At 37.1% G+C, this 21978-nt stretch overlaps 2 protein-coding genes across 8 annotated transcripts in view; one reads left to right on the top strand and one right to left on the bottom strand.

The window, feature by feature from the left end:
• Positions 1-21978, top strand: part of LOC108148619 (poly(U)-binding-splicing factor PUF60-B) — a 99922-nt gene that overhangs the window by 56159 nt on the left and 21785 nt on the right. For 5 of the 7 annotated variants that reach the window (XM_041709504.1, XM_017275714.2, XM_017275717.2 and 2 more), the window contains one exon: positions 7602-7640. The exons of the other annotated variants lie outside the window; for them this stretch is intronic. In XM_041709504.1, the coding sequence (XP_041565438.1) occupies positions 7602-7640 (39 nt within the window). The remainder of the gene's footprint in view (positions 1-7601; positions 7641-21978) is intronic. 7 annotated transcript variants of the gene reach the window in all.
• LOC108148621 (lipoprotein lipase) lies at positions 14892-17845 on the bottom strand. Its single transcript, XM_017275720.2, has 3 exons — positions 17788-17845; positions 16696-17410; positions 14892-16121 (listed from the first exon to the last, which is right to left on the bottom strand). Exons 1-3 carry the CDS (start codon positions 17825-17827, stop codon positions 15305-15307), a joined length of 1572 nt encoding a protein of 523 aa, XP_017131209.1. The 5' UTR covers positions 17828-17845; the 3' UTR covers positions 14892-15304.

Raw genomic sequence — 21978 nt, 5'->3', positions numbered from 1 at the left:
CACACATGACCCATTAATAAGCGCACGGCACTTTTTGGTTTGGTTTGGTTTGGTTAGGTCATTTCATTCGACTCTCACAGCTGGGCGTTGTGGAAAATAAAAGGGGAAATGGGATGGTGTTCGGGTGGTTTTAGGGTGATTTTCGGGTGGTGGGGTAGTGCAGCGGTGACGTGGTGGCCCAGCACGTTGTCAACATAAATTTTCGGCCAGCAGCCATGAACTGGTGGCAAAGTTTGCACTTCCTTGCAATTTAAATGCGTTTATCTATTTGAATGTCCACAAACAGACCCAAGTTGCAAAATAAATCTGTACTGCAACGATGAGCGAACAAATTTTATGATTTAAGAATTTAGTATATTTTTCAATCCGTTAATATATCAAGAAAGCTTAAGTAGGGTGCATATTGATGCAATTTTCGGAGTGCTATAGCGTCGTTTTCTTAAAATAAAAAGAAACATGCTCTTAAGTACAGCATTTAATTTATAATAAATCTAAGATTATAGAATATTATTTCCTTTTTTTAAATGTTTTGTAATTCCAAAGCAAAACCCCTTTTTAAATTTAAATCAATGTAAAGGTTATATTTAAAAGATACGCAAGGCAAGTCAATAAAAATGAGTCCAAAAGAGAAAGCTATAAATAAATTTCGCAATGCACGAACGCACACAGAAACCACGCATCCAGATACAAATGCATAGGCATAGATACATTTATGAAACACAGATACACGCATTCACAAGTCAAGTGCTTAATATGCAGGCAGTGTTGCAAGTGGGTAGAACGGGAGGCAAATTATGGAAGATGAAGGTTGAAAAGGCGGCGATCAAGGACGTGGCGGATGGATTCGATGACCCAGAGGCGCACATGCCCGATATACCATAACTATAACCATATCATATCGTATTGGTGGCATAATTTGGTGCTTTGTAAAGGCTGGTATGTGCATTTGCTGTGGGGAGTGTTATGTAATAGTTGGCGAGTAAATAGGTGCTCAATTAACTTAACGTTAACATCGAGGACGTGATGTGCAGTATTCCGATTAATGCGATTATACTTATATTAATTTATGCATCATGAGGGGCTGTTTAAACTGACTATATTATCATTTCGTATTAATTGATTTAAGCATAATCGATTAAACCATTATCTGATGCCTTACAGTAAGATAATTTGGGAATAGAGTATTTGCTTAAATTTGATTAAAATTCTGTTTGAAAATTTATGGTATCAAGTAATTTGCATACAAATTTTCTAGGAATGTAAAATATTAACTGCTGGCCACATAATTATTTAAATATTCTTAAGCTTGGCTTAACCTATATTTTTTTACGAGTACCTTTAACTTTGAGCAATTTATCTGAAAGACATACGAAACATATATATAAAATACGATAGGGACGGAACGATGGACCATTTGACGTCAACCAGCTTTCGTCAGGTGAAGGAAATTCAATTAAACTTTTGTTGCCTGCTTACCACCCCCTTTACCACCCAAATCCACCCGCATCATTGTTTAACATTAAATAGGAGAGGATCCTTGGCCAGGTTACACAAACAGCAAGTCACGTTATTCCATTTTCTGTGGGCGGTCCTTTGGCCACGTTTCACATTTGCAGCTTACTCCACAATTTGGCTTTAAATAAATATTTAACCTACTATAATTGGAAACTCAAAAAGTGCAATTAGCAGAGTCCAATGGACAGCCAGAAAAGAGAAAAACTTTCCAAAGTTTCAAGTTCCCATTCCGGTCCGCCGGTGAAATGGAAATTTCTTTGTCCAAATTCAAGGAGTTCAGCCCTCCAAGTTAATTAGGTTATGAAATATTACTGGGCCACAGCCACAGACAGATGTGTCTGTTATGGCTTTAAGTCGCGCTTTAAACTCTCTTTGACCATGTTCGTTGGGTTGAAAGGGCCACTTCAATTTTTAATTGCAACTAATTAAAAAACAACTCATGAAAACGAAAAATACAGCATTAGCTTACCTAAAGTGGCAAACTAGCAACAGGATTAAGAGGCAAAAAAAAACATGTATGCAAGCGAACTAAAAATACCTTATGACTAAATATAAAAATGTACAAGATTTTATATTTGCAAAAATATGATTTTTTAGAAGCTTGGAGGTTTAACTGTATAAAGACCGAAACAGAAATCAAAAATCAGTAAAAGGTTTTTAAAATCCTTGTTTTTCACAGATTATTAAGAGGTTAAAACTTTACAATTTGAGAATTTTCAAATTAGAATAAAAATTGCATTGGTATAGTATACATTTTTGCTCAGAACGTTTAAAGATGTTATAAAATGTCATTAGTTCAAAATTCCTGTCAAATCCTACATTCCCTTTGCTCTAACATTCGTCTGGTGTTGAAGAAGTCATACAAAAGGGCAAATTAATATTTAACATGCTGCAAAAACAGACAAATATGCACACATTCGCTGGAAAAAGCTTTCAGAGACACAGAGAGAAAGAGAGAGAGAGACAGGAAACGAGATGGTCGACACTTGAACATTAAGCAACATCAAGCTGCAAAAAACTCAACGTGATAAATTTTTCCCACTTTGAGAGAAATGAAAATAAATTTTTAAGCAAAACCGGAAACGCAACGTTGTGGAGTCCAGCATAAACTACGAAGGATCCTGCAAAGCAGAAAAGTGTGTGCAATTAATGGAATGGATATAGAGATACACTTTAAGATTTGTTAGAAACAGTAGAGTGAATCGTATCATAGGAAGCTCTATTTGTATCCATCAAAGAAAAGTTGTATAAGTTCGCTTTTAAGAATCGGCAGCTTTTACATTGTTTTTAAATATATGATATAGCTTCTGAAATACATATACATTCTAATTGTGAATTTTTAATACCCATTCATGATACTTTCTTTGTAAAAAGAAATGCTACAAAATGAAACATAAACCAGACATTTGGTTGTGCATTTTTGGACAAAGCAAGGCCTGTTTCCCAACGGCAGTTTTTTGCAGCTGTCTCGGTGTCTGGACCTGTTCCTCTGACCAAATCATCCTCCTTCCACCTATTTTCCCCACCGACTGTCTGCTTTTCCTGATTTTCCTGCTTATCGGGCTGCTTTGTTCTTGCAGTTTGGTGCATACTTTTAGGCGCAAATCACGCCATGTTCAAAAGTTTGCCGTACTGTTGTCTCCGGGCCTCCAGTTCATTGCACTGTGTCCTGTGCTGTTCTGTGTGCAATGGAAATTGCAACGCGCCGGACTTTTATTGCCCGGAAATGCCTATTTCGGGCTAGACGGTTAAAGTTTCGACTCCTAAAAAGTTAACAGGCGTAATAACTATAGCTTGCACACAGAAAATATACAAGTTTAGACTTTTTTTAATAAGTTTAAGATAGGTGTAATTTTATTTCAACTTAAGAATTGTCAAAAGTTGTTCAGCCATTCTCTTTTATATTATATTTATATTTTATTGGCAAACAAAATTGAGCTATAAATATTATAATATAGTAAGATTAAGATTGGTTAAATTTCAATTGATTTTTAGAATTGTCGAATGATGTTAGGCCACTATTTTGTATGTGAAAGTTTCGACTCCGAACTATCTCGTTTTTGGGAGATTAATTTATATTCTTCAGATTAAATCCTACAAAATAACATTTTTCTGTGTGCACTCACTCAGACTATCTCGAATTGCACCGGCATGTGCAATTTGTATTGCGATTACATAAAGGAATTGTCGCATGCTTAAACGCAGTAAGCGGACACATGGATAACTTTGAGCCTCGAACACCGAATTTCGATTATGGCAGCTAATAAAAAAAAATTGTGCTACGCTGCGGCCTAGGCGCTTTCAAAAATTTGGATTTATGGTTATTTTATGGCTGTTTGGTTTATTGTTCTTACTTTTCCCGGCGGTTTCATCGCCCCTTTTTCCTCGGCTTGTCGCCTAGGTCATAAAAATTCAATTATGTAAAGGAGGCGTGTGCTAGCACAAAAAGTACAAAAAAAAAAACCTGAGAGACCGTAAAAATGAATGAATGCTGATCTAAAAGGAGTGTGTGTCTGAGTGCGCCCCGAAAAGTATGCCATCTTTTACTTTTTTGCCTGGCTTTGACACACATGCATACGTAAGGAGCACGCACACACCCACTCAACCATGCCAAATGCGATACAAGAATTGCCCAAATGTAGGAAACCACTTGAGCAGCCCCTAAAAGAACGCTTTAAATTTCCCGACTATGCAAAGCGGATTCTGAGAGATGGAAAATGCGAAAATGCAAAGCATCATCCGGCTGCGCTGACGGGTAAATGTATACTAAATAGAAACCGGGAAATGCGGAAAATGCGGGAAATGGAGAAGGACTGAAAACAGTCTCGGAATACTCTTATGAAAATGAAGCCAAAAGTTAAGTTAAAAAGGAAAAGTTTTCCGTTTTCTAAAGGGTGTGAGGGTGAAGAAAAAAAGAACTAAATCTCAAACTTAATCATTTAATATTTTAAGATATGAAATAAAATCCTTGAATATACTTTTAATTATAAATGTACAAGTTTTAAGAAAGCAAAAATGATTTATAAAATCATTTTATTAATGCGTCATTTCTCCTTAAACTACTATAATTGACACACTTACATGCACTTTAAATATTTACCCGACCATCAATAAAGTGAAAGCCAATCTTGATGGATGGTTATACTTGTGAGAGGTTAAATGCCTGCTTACACTCTCATATTCTTTTATGCCCAAAGTCCTTTGCTCGACTTGTTTGCGTGCTCTTTTTGTTCAAACATTATCACAAACTTTGCATTATCCTGTTGTAAGTGAGAGCACACAAGAGTGGCCCCACTAAAAATCCCTCTACGCTTCCTATCCTGTTTGTGAGTGTGTATGTTATGTGCGTCTGGTTATTAACCTCCTTTCGACTTTTTGAGTCCTGCTTACCGCTTTTGGTGAACTAAAGGCAACTGAACTAAAGGCAACTGTTTTTGTATGTAAAAATGTCTGATATACTTTAAGCATATATATATATTGTATATTTTTTGCAAAGTGTCTCTATATTTGTTTTCACTTGGCTGCAGATAATTGGCTGCAGGAAATGTGGCAATGAACGATCATTGTGACCATCATGATTGACAGCAATCTGAGCCCACAAGTCGATTCCTTCCTGTTTGACGGGCTCGATAATAGCAGAAGTAGTCGAACATCCTGCCACTCCTCCGAGCCACATCAAATGACATGTTTTGATAAATTGTTTGATTAATGGACGCACATGCGTAAATACAGTTTAAGTGCTCCGACGAAGGGCTTACGTATCAATATCCAAAAGTGGAAGGAGTCGGAGAAGGACACTTCATGACTGTGCTGTGACCATTAAGAATAATTTTCTTTTGCGCCCCGCCGAAAAGCGCACTTTCCACCACAAAGAGCGACAGCTGAAAATGACAAAATCTGTCGGATGCCAGGCCGATGTTCATAAATCAAAGTGACACCCACAAGCTCACACCCACACGCTCGCACAGACATTTTCCACATTTCCGCCACGCTCATTAAAAAATTGAGCGCCATTTGCCAAATGCAAAGCGAGGGGAAAAGCGGAAAAATGGAGGAAAAATCCCAGGGTGAAACAGTGGAAAACAGAAATTGCATGCTTGAGCATATGCATATGCATGTTGAGCGCAAGAACTCCACTCCAAAAAAAACTAACACATCATAAATCTTGCACAAGTATCCTTAAGCGTTGCGACTTTTCTATCTTTTACCCACGCCTACCGCCCACCATATGGCGCCTCCGTAAAATGGGAACTCATCCACATAAAAGGCAAAAATTATTTTCTGTAGAGTCTTTAAAATGCTAAGCAAAATGTTGATCATAAACTCCTAAATCTGGCAATATTTTCTTTCAATTTGGAAGCTAACATTAATGAAATTTGAACTGGTAATTTAATTGGCATTTTTGATTTCATTTAATAAATTAAGTATGGAAGTAATAAGAAATTTGTTAAAGTTTAAAAACCATTTAGATATCATTTTAACATTTAAAACAATTCAGTTGTCCTTTAAAAATTAATAATAAACTCAGTATAGAATTTGTTAAAAAGTTGCAACCAACTTGTAAAAATGAAACATTTTATGATATCAACTTATGGTTTCCAGTTAAGACCACTGTTGCTTGAATGGGGTAAAGATTTTTGCTTTTTTAATTACAAATGCCTTCAAACGGTCCGTTGGCTGGTGCACACATGAATATGCAACACATTTTTTTCGCCACTACCAAGTTTCCCTTTCGCCACTTTTTGTGCGCTACATGCATGCAATAAGAATCTTGCCAAAGGCCAAGCCAGCGCTCACGTCGCGTTTACCATGACAGGCCCAAACTGTCGTCATCCCACTCGGGTTTTTCCTCAATTTTCCACATACCACCTCTGCTTTTTGCCGCCCTCTCCGCCCTCACTTTTCCTGCAAGCGCCTTGAGCGAATTTTTTTGTGAGTAGCCACAGCAACAGCTAAACTTGAGACTTTTGGCACGTGCAACTCGTCACATGGTCCTTTTCTAGCTTCTTGTTCATCTTGTTGGGCCGAAGGATAACTGCTGCTGTCCAAGGATCAATATGTTCTCTAATGAAACTTGTGTCAAAGTGTGATATTGATGGTCGAAACGGAAAAGAAGAGATGGAGGTAGAATGACAGAGTACAGAGATTACCTCAAACACAATTTCTATGCCCTCTTGCAACTTTCTGTCATGAAAAGTATGGACTTCTTAGTAGTGGGAATCTTTCCTAAAACTGGCTAAGTTTAATGTAAAAAGTTGTCACTTTACTTGTGCAGTTAGTTTTCAAAGCTGTTTCTATACATAAAAGAATAGGAAAAACATGGAAATCATTTTATTAAGATATTTGGTTCTAATTAATTTCAAATGCAGGTTATATTATTTATTTTGTTTCTCTTTTATTTATTAGTTGTATGCAGATCATTATTATTAAATAAAATGGATTTTGGTATAAAAATATTTAAACTGTTTGCTTCACTATAATCTGATTATAATTTTTATTTTATTGATTTAAGTACTTTTGCCAGCCATTATTTCCTCTTGATAAATTACCCCCGTCTTATGATATTCCAACGAAAACTGCCACTCCAACTTGGCAGTTGATATGGTTCTATGCTCCTTTCATCCCGAATTTTGATCTGCATCAGACAGACTTCCGACCCATAGCGTTGGGCAGTATTGGCTTAAACTTTCGCTTTTACATTTTATAATCATCCTTTTAGCTTCGTTCTTATCCAGCTGCTCTTGTTTCTCTTTACCTATCAACTGTGCAGATTTTCCACTCACTCTATCTGTTTCTTTGTCTCTGTGGCCCGGGGATATCATCTAGTCCTCGAAGGGAAATGTAATTTACAGCAAAAAAATTGACTTTACCCCGTGAGCTGTTTTCTTTCCCATAGGAAAAATAAATAAATAAACAGACAAATTAATTTCCTAGTTAAAAGTAGTTGAAGTTGTGTTGCTCGTGTTCCTGTTTTTCATCGTTATCTTTAGCTTTTCCCCGTAATGTACTTTACCCGATTTAAAAACTTATAATTGACGTTTTTGTAATCGTGTTTTCCCTTTCGCTTTGCTCTTTGTATTTTGCAGGTCAGTATCGGAGATGAACGCCACTTCTCTATATGCCGGGTAAGCCATAGGACTTTAACTTTATTATGCCCATTTATTATTAAATGTAAGGAGAGGGAGGGCCATTGAAAGCCTCGATCGAATTATTCACTGACTCCCTGCCACAAAATGCCCTTTCACCTGCCCGGACTAAATTTGTTTAACGTTCATCACGTGGGATAAAAATAAACTTAAAAGCCAACTTTAAAAGCAAAAATTTAAATAAAAATTTAATCAAACTTTCGTCGGAATGAAGTGGCTTCCAAAATGTATGCGATGGGTATAAGCCAGCTTGAACTTGGTTTTCGCTTTTGGCAGCTCATGCGGCATTTTTAATTGGCATACAAAAAAAACCGAAACAAAGTTTAGCCAAGCTCCCCAGGGAAAGTAAAACATTGAAGTTGAGTTCAGTTTGGCTTTAAGTTTGAGTGGTCATAACCATAATATTATTTATTGAATTTAAGAGTAATTATCGACCAAGCGAAGTAAAATGGAAAAAAAACCCTCTTTTTTTACCTGTTAGTAATAAGACTTTTTTAGAAATAATTATTTTTGTCTTGATTTTTTGTTAAATTCTTGATTCAACAAAAAATTAAAAACTTTTGAGAGACTTTCATCCGTTAAATTTGTAGTTTTGATTTGATTTAAAAATGCCTTAGTAATAAACAGCTAGAAACAACCAAAGCTGACGAATGCAAATGCACTTTAAATATTTCACAGATATAAAGTGCAAACAATTAAACTACGATTGCATGCTGAAAACAATCAAACAATTAGTGTAAATCGACGAGTTTATTTGGTTATTTCGTGCGCATATTTTTTCACAAGCAATAATTTTTGTTATAAATTGCTTAATTTTTTCCCCAAGTGTTTTGTATGCGTACGACTTAAACTCTTATATAAAAAAATCAGAGTAAATATAAAAAGTGGCACAGAACGACTGGGGTAGTGAAATGCCAAAAAAGGACAAAAATTGCGGCGGGGAAAGTTTGCGAAGCACAGAACTCACAGCAGCCCTGTGTCATATGCACATTTTGCACAATGTTTGCCCTCAGTGAGGGACGTAGTGGGGTCACCAAATGTCATTGTTAAAAGAGACGAGGGGTTTCCCCTTTTTTTTGTGTCCTGGGAATTGCTTCACAGTTAAGGAATGACAAAAATCGCGTTGCTCGTTCAATGAATCATAATGTAGAACCGTTCAATCCGTATTGTTTTGGGGGAAAAAGTCAAGTAAATCTGGCATATATGTAAGACATTTTGGGAATGACTGGGTAACCCAATGGTTAAAAAAGTAACTTTGACCATTTTTTGTGTGGATTTTTTAAGAACGTCATGTACTTTTTTAATTTTAAATAATAATCCATATCAATTTTCATCCAATGATTCTAAAAAGCCATATTCGCATTTTATTTATTGCTTTCTTTAATAAACCTAACGGAGTTATTAATAGTTGTTTTCAGAAATTATATTTTTTTTAAAGCAGATTAACAACGTTTACCTTTGGCTAAACAGATTTAATTCTTAAAATTTAGTTTTCGCCTTAAACCATGATTAATAACAAATCCAGCTCCAGTTCCTTTAAGGCCTAATCACTTGTAGCCTTTCATAACCTTTTATCCAAGTTACACATGGCGTATGCTTAATAAATTTTCATCACCTTGCGAGTAAAGGCACAAGAAGAAGGAAGTTGTGGCAAAAGTAAACAAAAGGCCTATTTTAATTATGTCACTTTGCAATGGCTATTCAAGTTTAACCAAGATTTGAGGCGTTTGGCATTAAGGCCATGTTTCCGTTAAAGCCTTTTAAGTTGACTTTGAGTAAACTTTTTTATGGTCGACTTCAGGGCGTCGGCTGGGCCAATTAAAATGCCAAGAATTCTGCTGACTTTGTTGTTGCCAATGATGCATGACTGTGTGTGTGCTGTGTGCTGGTTAATTTATTTATCAACCAATTGGCACGTAAGGGGTTAATTGTTAGCCAGTCAGCAAAATATATACTCGGCACTCAGTTTATCGATTGTACATAACTTGCACATGCTGTGCCCAAAAACTTTTGCGCTTCACACTTTACTCAAACGCCCTTTCCTCGCCATGTTTGCCAAGTATTTTGTTGATTTTTGAGCTTTTTCTAGCTGCGGGCTTTCTTGAGGTTCTCTTACTTCTGTTCTGCCCTTTTGCCTTTTGTTTGGTTTAAATTTAAATTAAAAATCACTCATACGCACCATCTGACAGAAATATACTGACAGCTGCGGGCTGCTAATTGCGAACAAGAAATTAAAAAGCAAAATAAATAAATGCGCTATCCCCGCATACTATATTGCACAAATGTCAAACACCTGACCAAAACCACTTTATAAAATTCATTTTAAAAGCAAGCAATCAAAGTGCCCCAGACATCCCACACACACACACACACAATTTACCCTCTCTTTTTCCTCGTTCAATAAAAGCTTAGAAAAGAGTAAAGTCGGGCAGAATTTTAAAAGCCCCTTCCAACCGTTGGCCAGCAATTAAGCCAGTTTGTAACAATAAATTTCAGTTGCTGGCTGCAGGAGGTGTTTGCCAACTGTTCACTATATTGACTTTCAATTTGGGCGCCAGTCAGTTGGTTGGGTTTTATTTTTAGGCCCCCTTAAAGGGCAACAATGCAGTAGTTTAAAACGCAGTCATGGGAACAAGAAGTCCCTTGAAAATAGGTTTTGATAGATTTCAATTCAATAGGTTCTATTAAGATATCTAAATAGTAATGTGAACGTTTTAATGTATGCCTTGACCTGATCCAGAAATGGTAAAAATATTTTTAAATAAAATACAATTTTATTAAAATGAAAGCCTTAAAAACCACTATATATATATTATATATACTAGAGATCCTTAACTATTGTTACAAATATAACCTTAAATCCTTAAATCAATATTTAAAAAAACATTTTTCAAACATTTTTTACCATGCGAGCATACATTAAATATCTGAAGTTTCACATTCAGTTTTTACTTTAAAGAATAATATAAAACACAGAAATGGAGATGAAGTCCATCTATAATAGATTACATTTCAGTTCTCTATAGATTCGCAAACATTTGCCAATTGGCAAACAAATTTCAAATAAATCAAAATCAAACAAGAAGAACTGCAACCCCTATGAAAAAAGAAACCGAACCCCCAGAGGTGCCCTTAAAAACTTGTTCCCTTGGCCGCTTTACAATTCAACCCCGCCCACTTGCAACTCACCTGGTTTTGCTCACCTTCGCCCCCCAAAAACCCCCCTCCCCAATGCGCTTGTACAAACACGTAATCGAATAATCCAATTTGTTTGCGCAAAAACTGAAACTTTTTCATAGGGCTTCAGTTGACGATGACGACGGTGACTTACACCCAACGACCTCAACCTCGCCTTTTGAGCTAATTGTTTGAGTGAGTTTCGGATATAAGTGCAGCGTCCTAACCCCTCGAAAACCCAAAAGTCCTTGTTCCATTCCGTATTGTCTGTAAAATGATGTAATTGTTACCTGCAAGTTTGATTTGATAGTTACCTCAGTTTGTGCGGCGGTCTTTCTTTTTTTTTTTGGTGTGGCTTTTTATGGATTTAACTTAAGGCAGCGAAACGTCACACTGAATAAGCACTTAGGTTAGGGGTAATATCTTTATTGAAATAATGTTGTTTTGGGCAAGAAATAATTTTAGACGTAGAAGAAAAGTTACAGCAATTTAAAAATTAATCTTAATCCCTGAGTCTAACAATTGCTTTACAACCTATCTTCTTTCATAAAACTATTGTGAGCAAAGTTTTTTGCAAAACTAAATATAGTAAACAGCAAGATTCCTTTCGCTATTTTCTTTTCATTAACTGGCGACCATTATTTTTACTTATTTTTCCATTTTTCCGACAATATCAAGGGACATTGAGATTGTCCCGTTCAACTATCTTCACTGCAATTGAAATCTTTTCTAGCAGCTAATCCTTTCCCCCACTTTTTATTGTAGTCTTCATTTTGCCTTTAATCAACCTTTTGTTCCATTCAGTTTGTTGCTGTGGTGCCACTCCCCTTTTGCCACCCTTAAAACGGTTTAGGCAACTGTATCCTGCAGACTGACCTTTCAATTAAATAAACGTTCTGTTGGTCACCTAACAGAGGACCTCCGACTGTGTGTGTTGACAACGGAACCCCACCCACACACTCGCTTTCACAGTTTTCCACCTCCCAAGGCCACCTGCTGTTGCTACTGACGGACATCTTTTCGCACCCCGATGGAAGCAACGTTGTTTTTTTATTTTTTTGCCACAATCTTGTCAAACATTGGTTGGCCTCTATTCAGCTAGAGGTTCCTCTTTGGTTTCAGCTGCAGATTTGTGTCCTAAATACTGGGGCGAAATTGCATAACGATTTACTAATGCAGTGCTGGGTTATAGATAGCTTCATTGTTGAGGTTTACATATCCACATCTAACAAAAAAAATCCCAGAAATAAAATGGATTACTTTTATTTAAAAAATCAAATTAAAGCATGTTGGTTTTTTGAGGCTTACATCTTAAATCACAATTCTAAACTAAGATTTTAAAACGCATTCACTCACGAAAAAAAAACATAATTTTGGTTCTGATTTTGTTATCGTTTTCTGACCTAAAGATCAATTATGATAATAACGTTATTCAACCCTTTAAAATAAGTTAAGGCCAATGATAATAGTAACGTTATTCAAGCTTAAAAGCCTTATAGGTATTTTAGCATATACTATACTAAAGAATAATTTATTAATAACTTATGTTTTCTTAAACATAACAATTGGATGTTATTTGTAACAGAGAACATCTTCCAAACTTTATTAAAATTATAGATTTTTCCAGAGATCTTTACAAAGAAAGTTCCCGCTTTCTGACTGCCAACACACTTGTCAGATTCCCAAGGCTTTTGGTTCTCCCCAGGGATGAGCAGATGAATAGCACGGCTAATCCGGGTGCTTATTACTGCAAGAAGAGCTGCTTGTGGCCAAAGTAATATGCGCTTTCAGTCGAAGACAAACAGCTGGCAAACTTATGCGTCCGTTTGGATTCGTGCGCCGGAAGCCATTGCGGGTTAAGGGAGGGCTGAAGGGTTAATGGATGGGCGGCGGCAGGTAAAAGGACAGCGCACAGGTGTGTGTGGGCGTGGGTGGTTGGTGCGTCGAAGGAGGTGGTCGGAACGGAAGCATGGAACGCGACACTTTATGACTGCTTCCCAGGGACTTGCACTCAGTTTGGTTTGATGGGCTGCCAGTCCAAAAAAAGACCAGGCAGACGAGCACAAACCCTTTTGTACACAGCAAAATGGCATTTCATTTCATTAAGCCCTTTCTAGTGAATAAATTAGATGTATACAATAAGTATAATATTTTTCTTATCCAAACCTATAACTTATATTAAATACGTAATTGGTTTTTTAATTTTCATATACTACAATATAACTCTTAATAAAAAAAAACAAGATATTGGAAATAAATTGCTGATTTTGCCATGATTCACATAATTATTTTCGTCAATAGAGTTTTTAAAGTTATTTACTTAAGAGCAAAGCGTATTTATTCAGATTTAAATCTAGTTCATACAATTATTATTAATAATTGTCTGTAATTTGGCATTATACTTTTGTTTGATTTACAGCGAAGCGTTTTTAATCAGATTTAAAAACTTAATCAATTTAAAACTACTTATATTATTGATAATTATTTATAGTTTGACATTCATTGATTTTTTTTTCGTGTACTGTCGCGGAGTATTTTCCACCTCTGTCAATTTCTCACCCCCTGGCGGGAATTAGGAATGCATTGTCTGAGGGCTCAGCTCAGTTTTCCGTTCGGTTTTTCAGCTCAGTGTTTGCTGCAGTTTGTGCGTCAACTCTTTGGCTCAAGTGCGGGGCACATTTCATAGGCTTCCCAGAGTAACCTCCACTACCACATCCAATTCCACCCACAACCCCTTCGATTCTCACCCCTTCGCTGGAAGACGCGACACAAATTAGCCATCTTTTCTGCATTCTTTTTTTCTTGCAGTCTTTCCATTTGGCTGAGAACATTTTCAGTTTGCTTTGCAGTGCACAACTGGCAACAGTCGACGGATTTTATTCGATTCGTTTTCCACTCGCTTCTTTTGTCAGCCCCGTAAGGAAATCATCAGAGCAATTGATCCAAGAAAAAATAATTTAACTCTCCAGTCTGAAAGTGAACATCTTGTCTTGTCTCTTAAGCTAATTCAATCATTGCTTCTGCAAGTTATAAAGTGTAAACGAATGACTGCAAAATCGGGTTTGGATAGCCAGTGAACTGAAAAATAATTAATTCAGTGCAAGCGTTTATAATTAAATTAAAACTCTGCTAAATACTGTGGATATGAATTATTTAGAGACCATTTTGTGGTAAGCAATATATGTACAACACAAATTAAATAACGAACAATAATAGTGAATTGTAAAGAAACCTTAAAAATATAACGAAGTTTTTATTTACATTAAAAATGCTTGAAAGCTAAACTTTTGTAAAATAGAATAGAATACAATACAACACAACTTTATGTAATTTATTTAAAAATTTTCATATTTCTTTCTTTGTGAGTAAAAAGTGTTTACCTACAAACGGAAAAGTACAAGCAAGCTTGTTAGCTTCATCAAGCACATTTTATATGCAATTTCTTGGATAAATGAATTCAAATAGACATGACCTATTATAAAAATGTTCTGTTTCCTTTTTTTCAACAACTCATGGTTGTTGTTCGCAATATTTGTAGTGCTTTGCCAATATTTGTTCACGTAATTTCCTATGGCATCCATCCGCATCAGCCAAGTTTTCATTGTTATTTGTGCCCGTTGGCCAATTGCTGGCTGCTCACTCAAATGATGCGTAAAAATCACATTAGCGGCAGTCGTGCGATCCAAAGCCTCAATGCCCCAAAGTGTGCTATATTTTGCGTGGGGAGTGTGTTTTTGCCTTGGCCAATTAAACCTTGACTTGCGAGCTAAGCCAACTTTTTAATTTATGATTCAAGTATGCGGTCACAAATTTTTAATGGTACTCAGGAGAAGTTTTTTCTTTGTTCCTTCCCAAATTTGTTCTCCGCTTGGGTCTATAAATTAAGCAACTTTAACTTTACTTTTATTTATTAATGCTTTTTGTTTTGTCAGTTTCTCTAAGTAATCTTAAATACAAATAAAGTATAAATTGAATAAGTTTCATTCGGGAAAATGACATTTAAAAGGAAAACTGTCATTAAATCTTCATAATCATATATTTTATATGAAATAAATAAACTTAGGTTATAGAAAATGGTTAAAATATGTAGGGGTTAAATAGATTTCATTAGCGAGCTTGTCTCGTTAAATCGGCTTATATTTTGGTTTCATATATTGTTTTGGCATACCCATTTCTAGTTGATTTTCCAGACTGAACTACACTCCGTTCCTGTGTTTGTCCTAATATTTCCTGCATGGATGTTTTCACAAGCTTTACTCCTTTATTTTTTTTTGCTATTTTTGCTGCCTGCTACTGGCATGAAAAGCATTTTACACATGGCAGCATTTTTTAATTTTGCCAGCCGGCTTTTAGAAATGGGACAGCACAAACACATACACGTGTGTGTGAGTGTGTAGTACAACATGCACTTACTAATTAGAAATAAAAACGCGAACTGCTGTTGCATTTTGCTCATTACGTTCTCTTCAGCCATTTCTCTGTTTATTTATTTGTGTACCACCCTTTTGCGAGCTGGAATTTTGTGCTAAAACATAGGGCGGCTGGTCGTTTGTTTGGAAATAATAGACACCCTGCCTTTGGGCCAAGAAATCCGCAGAAACGTTGGCCAAATCGCCGCCCATGGTCTGGATAATGCCAGTGTCCTTTGGGCAGCGATGGAAACGGGTCAACTGCTGCCATTCACTGGCTGGACAGCCAAGGGACAAGAAACCACCCGTGTCCTGATCCTGACTCCTCGAGAGACTTTCGGCAAAGAGCATAAAAGCCCGCCAATGGCTGCATTCGTGCCAAAAACATCCTGGCTGCTGGCTGCCCCAATTGGCATAGAAATCCGCATGACCCAGAGGTCGATCAAATCCGTAGCTGCCCACACTGGTGTGCAGCACCTCCACGTGGTCGGCATCCTGCCGCGTTAATCGTTCCTTTTCTTTGGCATATCGAAAGAAGGGTAGGGCCGGATCCAAAGCCCGAATCATCCGAAGACGACCGGTCTGCAGATTCTTGCCCGCCAATCCCGCCACATGGGCTCCCATGCTGAAGCCAACCAGCTGCAGATCCTCGAAGCGCAGGCCCGCCTCCTCGTGCAGGAAGTCCACAAACTTGGCCAGCACCTGACCCACCGGCTTCACCCGATAACTGGCCGTTATATAGTCCGCTATGGCTCCACGTCCCCAGTCCACGGTGAAAATATTGTAGTTGCCATTTTTCAGATCAAAATACGCCGGCAACAGGGCACTGTACATATTGGCATTTGCATTTCCCAGCCATCCGTGAATAAGGATTCTATTAAATTAAAAATGGGTATTTAAAACTGAGGATTAATTGCTTGATTGTAAAACTATTGAACGTGAAGAAGGATGTTGGCAGTAATGCTTGATTTTATTATTTTCATTGCAACAGAATTGAAAATAATACTTTGTTACCTTATATCCTTATTATAAAGAATAAGACAATTACATTTCTTCGAACAAATATCAAGGAATCAAGGAAGTTTTCTGGAAAATGTTTACTCAGAAATTAAATTTTTAATTTACCGCTTTTTAAAAATATGTTTTTATCCACATGATATATATTTTTTTAATTTATTAATGTATATTTGATTTGCTTTTATAAATTATTTTTGTCAAATTTCTTTTTTACTTTTATTGCATGGCGATTTTAAGCTTATGATTTTTTGATTCAAAAACACATAAATATTGTTATTTACAGTCCCTACTCGTCATCTTATGTTTTTAAAGCCTACTGAAAATGTTAAATCGCCATGAGGCTTTTAAACCCGAAAATGGCTTTGCAAATGGCTGTCAAAAGTATTCAAAATTGGTCGTGTAGCTAATGGCTATCCGCCTGCATCACTCACCTCGTGGGATTGAAAGGACTGAAGCGCGACCGGCGCAGCGAGGCGGCATCGTAGAGATTCACCTGTTCGCTAATGACCTGCCCCGCCTGCCCCTCCACCTCCACTTGCCCCTTGCTGTCCATCACATTTAGGCCAAAGGCGGCGGTCAGCGTGTTGCCCACGACCTGCTGGAACAGTCTGCGATGCGGTGCCTGCTGCTCGGATTTCGCAGGTCCTGGCCTGGTCTTCATCCTGATTTTCTCCTCCGGGAGGACGAGAGTGTGCAGGTGGAAATAGGTGTGGTGCTCGGCATTGTACAGCAATTTGTAGTCCGGCTGCAGGCGTAGTAATTGCTGTTCAACCGAACTGGGACTTTGCGCCAAGTTATGCCCCTGCTTCTGCTCCTGCTGCTTATCCAATATTGGCACCCGGTTGGGACCCATTAGGCCGAAACCAGACAGCAGTGGCATTTGTGTGTCAAAATGGTAGTTCGTCTGCCACCGTCGCAGCTCACCACCCCGATTTCTCATCCGCATCATCATCATCGTTCTCATTCTGAGGGCACTTTCCACTTCATTTGTCACTTTTACTTGCACTGCGGGTCTCGGATTCGTCTTCTTCTTCGCCTCCTGCAATTGATTGTTGTCTGCAGCGGCATTATAGTGCTCAGTTCCAGATCCAAATCCCACCCTATAATCAGACGCTTTCAGCTTTGCTGCAGCGAGCCACAAACAAACTGGTGTCAACGAAACGAAAGTTCATTAGGCTCGAAACTGTGCAACTAGACCAATCCGTAAAACGAAGCACACAGGAAAAAACGTAGGCCTCAATACAAATGGTACTTTGTTAAATTTGAAATCAGTGAAATCGGAAATTAAAATTATTTTTTACATTTTTTTTACGTTCTGAATGTAATATTGTTATTAATTTGAAATAATGTATTGTTGAACTTGTGATAAAGTCAAAGTCAAAATAATATTATAGGTAACTATTATTTTCTCAATATTATTAACAATCCTTTGATTATCAAATTCTTAGCCAATTTTGCTGTTAATTTTTTCCACTGTGTGCATGACTTATCCTCCGGCAATTTATGGAGATGATGATAGTCACCTGCCTTCAAAATCACCACCAAATGCACAGCATTCCACATAGTTCGAATATCTGCTCTTTCCTGAACGAATTGGGATTTACAACTGAACCAAACTGAGCGAAGTCGAAGCACTTTGCTGCATATTTGTTCAACTTTATTTTTCGGCTTATTAATATGCAGAACTTCACACTTTTTCCCACTCTCATCTTCATTGATTTCTTCTTAACAAGAGGTAATTGTAAATGGCTCAGTTGGCGGGAATTGCTGTGAGAGTGCTCTCCCATTAGCTGCTAATCTGTTGGGTCAACAAAAGTTCTTACAGTGAGTGAATGCGGAAAAAAAGGGAGCTGGCGGGGAATCTGTGCTAGTGACCAAGTTTTTGGCCATTTAGCACGCGAAGCTGAAAGTTAAATCTTTTTTGGGATAGGTCAATAGACGGGCTTAAAATATTTGTAGGACTACTGAAATACGGAATGGTATTAAATCATTTAGATTTTTAGATCTTTTAAATTAAATACAAATAGTATTTGATTTTTAAAATAACTTTATAGAGTGTTCTTTTTAAAAACCAGTAAAAACCTTATCAGGAACCATTATTGACTGCTTTCCACAATCAGCTGCCTCTCGAGCTTTTTAAGCTTAACTGGAACCACAGGCATATAAAGCTGACTCCAAAATACCGTGGTCTCATTGAACTTTCTCTTTGGGGAGTCGTTATTGTGCGATTTTAAGCAGTTTACTTTGGTTGCTGAAAAGCTGTCAGATTAATTTAATATGCAGTTCTTACAATGTGTAAAGTGCTACGTTACAATTAAGTAGCACAATTTTATGTTTGGGCACTCTTTTTTTAACAGATAATAAGTTAAATTTTCAATTCTGGAAAGTTTCTATCTTACTGTTCAGCTTAACGAAAAGAATTTTAAACATCAAATTCTCTAATTTAGAATTTAAGCCACATATCGACTATCAAAAGACCAAAAGTTCAATATTATTCGTTAAGATTACATATTTTCATAAATTTTGATTTAACATTTTAAGCAATAGGTATCTCAATCTCCCAATTTGCCTTTTCCCGCCTATAAAATGTTCACATCCCTAAGGTCATAACATACTAATCGAAATTTTTCACATGTGCTTTTGTTTACTTTGCAGGTAAGTTCACATATTTCCGCGAATTCCGCCCACCGGAAGTGGCGGTCGCCATTTTAACGACATCCGGCGCGTGCATTTCTTGCCTTCAAAAACAAGGAACGACGACGACGAAGGAGCTGCTGTAGGACATAGCTGTTTTCCTTTGGGTTTATCGCCGATCGCAAAACGTGACGAAAACAACGAGAAAAGCGTGTTGCAGGGTACAGAAAACCAAGCCCTCAGGCAGGGAAAGATAAACGAAGGTAACCATATCTGCAGAGCCCGCTCTTATCGGGATTTTGTATATTGAATATGATGTCACGAGGCATGCGAGGACATTTCGATTCGCCCCCGCGAAATCACTTCCTTTTCCCCTCAGAGATGAGATGATGATACAGCACAAGTTCAATGTACAATCTTTTGTGCTTGGATTTATGCATTTGCATTTTTTGCAGTACGTCCCCATTGTTGTTGCAATGCGACACTCAGACAGGATTTGTTTTCTATGCAAGAGAGTTGGGGGTACAGCAAATAAAAAAAAAAAAATAACGCGACAATAATCGATTAAAAACAGCGACTGGAAAAAGAACTCCGGCTGTCTGAGCTTTGTTTGCCTTTTACTTTATGGCCGCAAGCTCAAAAATGTCACTCAAGTGACTTTTATTACGAGGATATTCAGACCAGTTGAGGATGTGCGGATATGGCGGGTAGTGGAGTGGGTAGTGCCCCATTCTCAGGACTATTTGCCCGCAAAATACTTCAGCCGAGCCGGTCTTTGGTGTCAGCATTTACCAGTCGAGTGTGCATGGCGTACCCCTAAAAAAGAAGCATTTTCTCAAGTGGCACTTGTCGCACTGCATCCTGCGAACGTGAACATAAGCAGGATGCGTCGTCGTCTCAAAGCTGCTGACTCAGCCTTATGTGCCTCATATATGCCCTGTTGTATGCCCTTTGTGGCGTTGTTGCTGTTGTGGGCAAACAATGAGCGGCATAAACGAATTTGTTACATCAGTTAAGGCTGAGTAAGATTGTTGACATCAAATTTGATGGCCTAGGCAAAGGAGGTATCTCTTCAAAATGTTTATTAGAATGTTAATTATGGTGGCTGTTTAAGCTTAGTGAAAACTATTTGAATATATTTCGTTTGCTAGCATTTAAAGCTTAGTATATTGTTTTGATTTCTGATCAGAAATGCCACCTTATTTAGTTGATAGTTTAGTCTTCACATTTAAAGGAATAGAATTTGTTCAAGCATCTTTAAACAGAATTTTTATTAAAAAACTTGCAAATTATTTTATGTTAAAACAGTTTATAATTATATTTTTTAAAATAAATTTAAATTTAATACATTATAAATTAAAATTGCTCTCTGTTAATAATCTGTTAAAAGCTATCCCTTTTTATCATTTATCCGTTGACGTATTGCAAAGCTTTATCCGAAAGCTTTAAAGAAAGCTTCAGAACTCCGATTGATTCAATGTCCTGGATACACGTCCAGCTTAGATAAAGTTTATTTCGCCAACAGTGAAAAGCTCTAAATACAAGCTTTATATTTTCAAAGGATATATGTATGCTTTCTGTAGAGCTTTTTGAGACCCCTTCTCTTCCTTACCCCTTTGATTACTGCTTATGATATTTGATTTTCGATAGCTGCTCCAAATTTTAAAATAAATATTTTTTAATATATAAACAGAAAGTTTAACATAAGCTGTTGAAATTATGACAATTGATAGATTTCCGCTTTACAAGCTTTTCTGTGACTCTAAGCTTATTGTTTCTATTTACCAGCATCCTGTTTGTCAATTTCCCTGAAAAGGACAGTAAGCTGAGAGGAATTTCCGGCTCGACAGAGTCCTTCAGACGACAAAGTGGCCACTTGCCTGCGATGTCTGGTTTGTCTGACAACCTCAAGTGGCGTCTTCAGAGGTCCTTTTAGTCTTGCTCCTCCGCAAAGGATTTCCTTTCATGCCTTTCACCTGCCACGACGATATTGTATGCAAATAAGCATGTTTCTAGGCTGCGGTCTGCGACTCCTGGCCAACTGTCCTTGCCACATACTTGTTGAATAATGATTTCGGTAATTTAAGACTTTTTATGGGGCGCTGGTCCCACTTCTGTCACACCTTTTAATTAGTATAATAACCCCAAAAGCAGGACAAGTTGTGTAAGCAATACATTTGTTTGCATAATGTTTTAAGTATGAAAGGCTTAGACTGGTGCATTGACGTAAAAACAGTTAACTAAAGCTTTAATCCTTAAAATTAGGTTGAAAAAACGGATATATATATTTAATTTTTTTAAACCACTCTTTAATATTCTAATCTTAATTCTTAAAAATAGATTTCTTTTATATTTTGACAAAAAAATTGTCTCCTTGCTCTGTGTTTTTTATATTAAATAAAATTCTTTTGAACAAAAAGTTATGTTTTTGCTTTGATGTAGTTCTCATATAGCTTACCATAGTAAAAATTAAGACTGCTCCCATAATTTCAAATAAAGAAGGTGTTCAAGAACTATAAAAAAAGAAAACTAAATTTAAATCAGATAACCACCCTATTATTTTTGTTTTATTTACTTATTTTCATGTTAAAATTGTTTATAAAAGTAAGACTAACATGGGAAAACAAATCTACTTATATAGAACAAAAAAATTTCTCTCTGTGCATTTGCTCATTTCGATGCTGTCATTCTGTGTAAGAGAGCGAGAAAAGGGAGCAGCAATCGCCGGGTTCTCATTTCCGAGTGGGTTGACTTAAAAGCGTTTTTCCGGCTGCAGGTCCTTGCACCCCCATTCCCCCCACTCCTAGAGGGTGTATTTTTTTGTAATGCACTTTCAAGCACTTAATAAGCTCGCAAAAGCACCGACAATTTGCATACGTCTGTGGGTGGGGAATATGTCGGTGGTTTCGAGGAACCACTCACCTTAACCCTTCAGTTCTTCCACTCATTTATATGCACTGCCAGCCACGAAAGGACCCTTGCCCACAAATATATATATATATATATATGTATTTACCATATATGTAAATGTTTTATCCTTCTTATCCTTGCGAGATCGTCGTTGTCGGGTCTCTTGATGT

The sequence above is a fragment of the Drosophila elegans genome, unplaced genomic scaffold, assembly GCF_018152505.1.
Source record: "Drosophila elegans isolate 14027-0461.03 unplaced genomic scaffold, ASM1815250v1 contig_476, whole genome shotgun sequence".
NCBI lineage: Eukaryota > Metazoa > Arthropoda > Insecta > Diptera > Drosophilidae > Drosophila > Drosophila elegans.
Note: the sequence above shows the minus strand (reverse complement) of the source record. Positions and strands in the feature narration are given on the sequence as shown.

Coding starts and splice junctions, on each gene's coding strand:
- LOC108148621 (XM_017275720.2), bottom strand. CDS start 17,827: ATGTGGAATGCTGTGCATTTGGTGGTGATTTTGAAGGCAG. Junction 17,411..17,787: donor GGTGGTGATTTTGAAGGCAG/GTGACTATCATC, acceptor CGTTGACACCAG/TTTGTTTGTGGCTCGCTGCA. Junction 16,122..16,695: donor AGTCCTTTCAATCCCACGAG/GTGAGTGATGCA, acceptor TTAATTTAATAG/AATCCTTATTCACGGATGGC.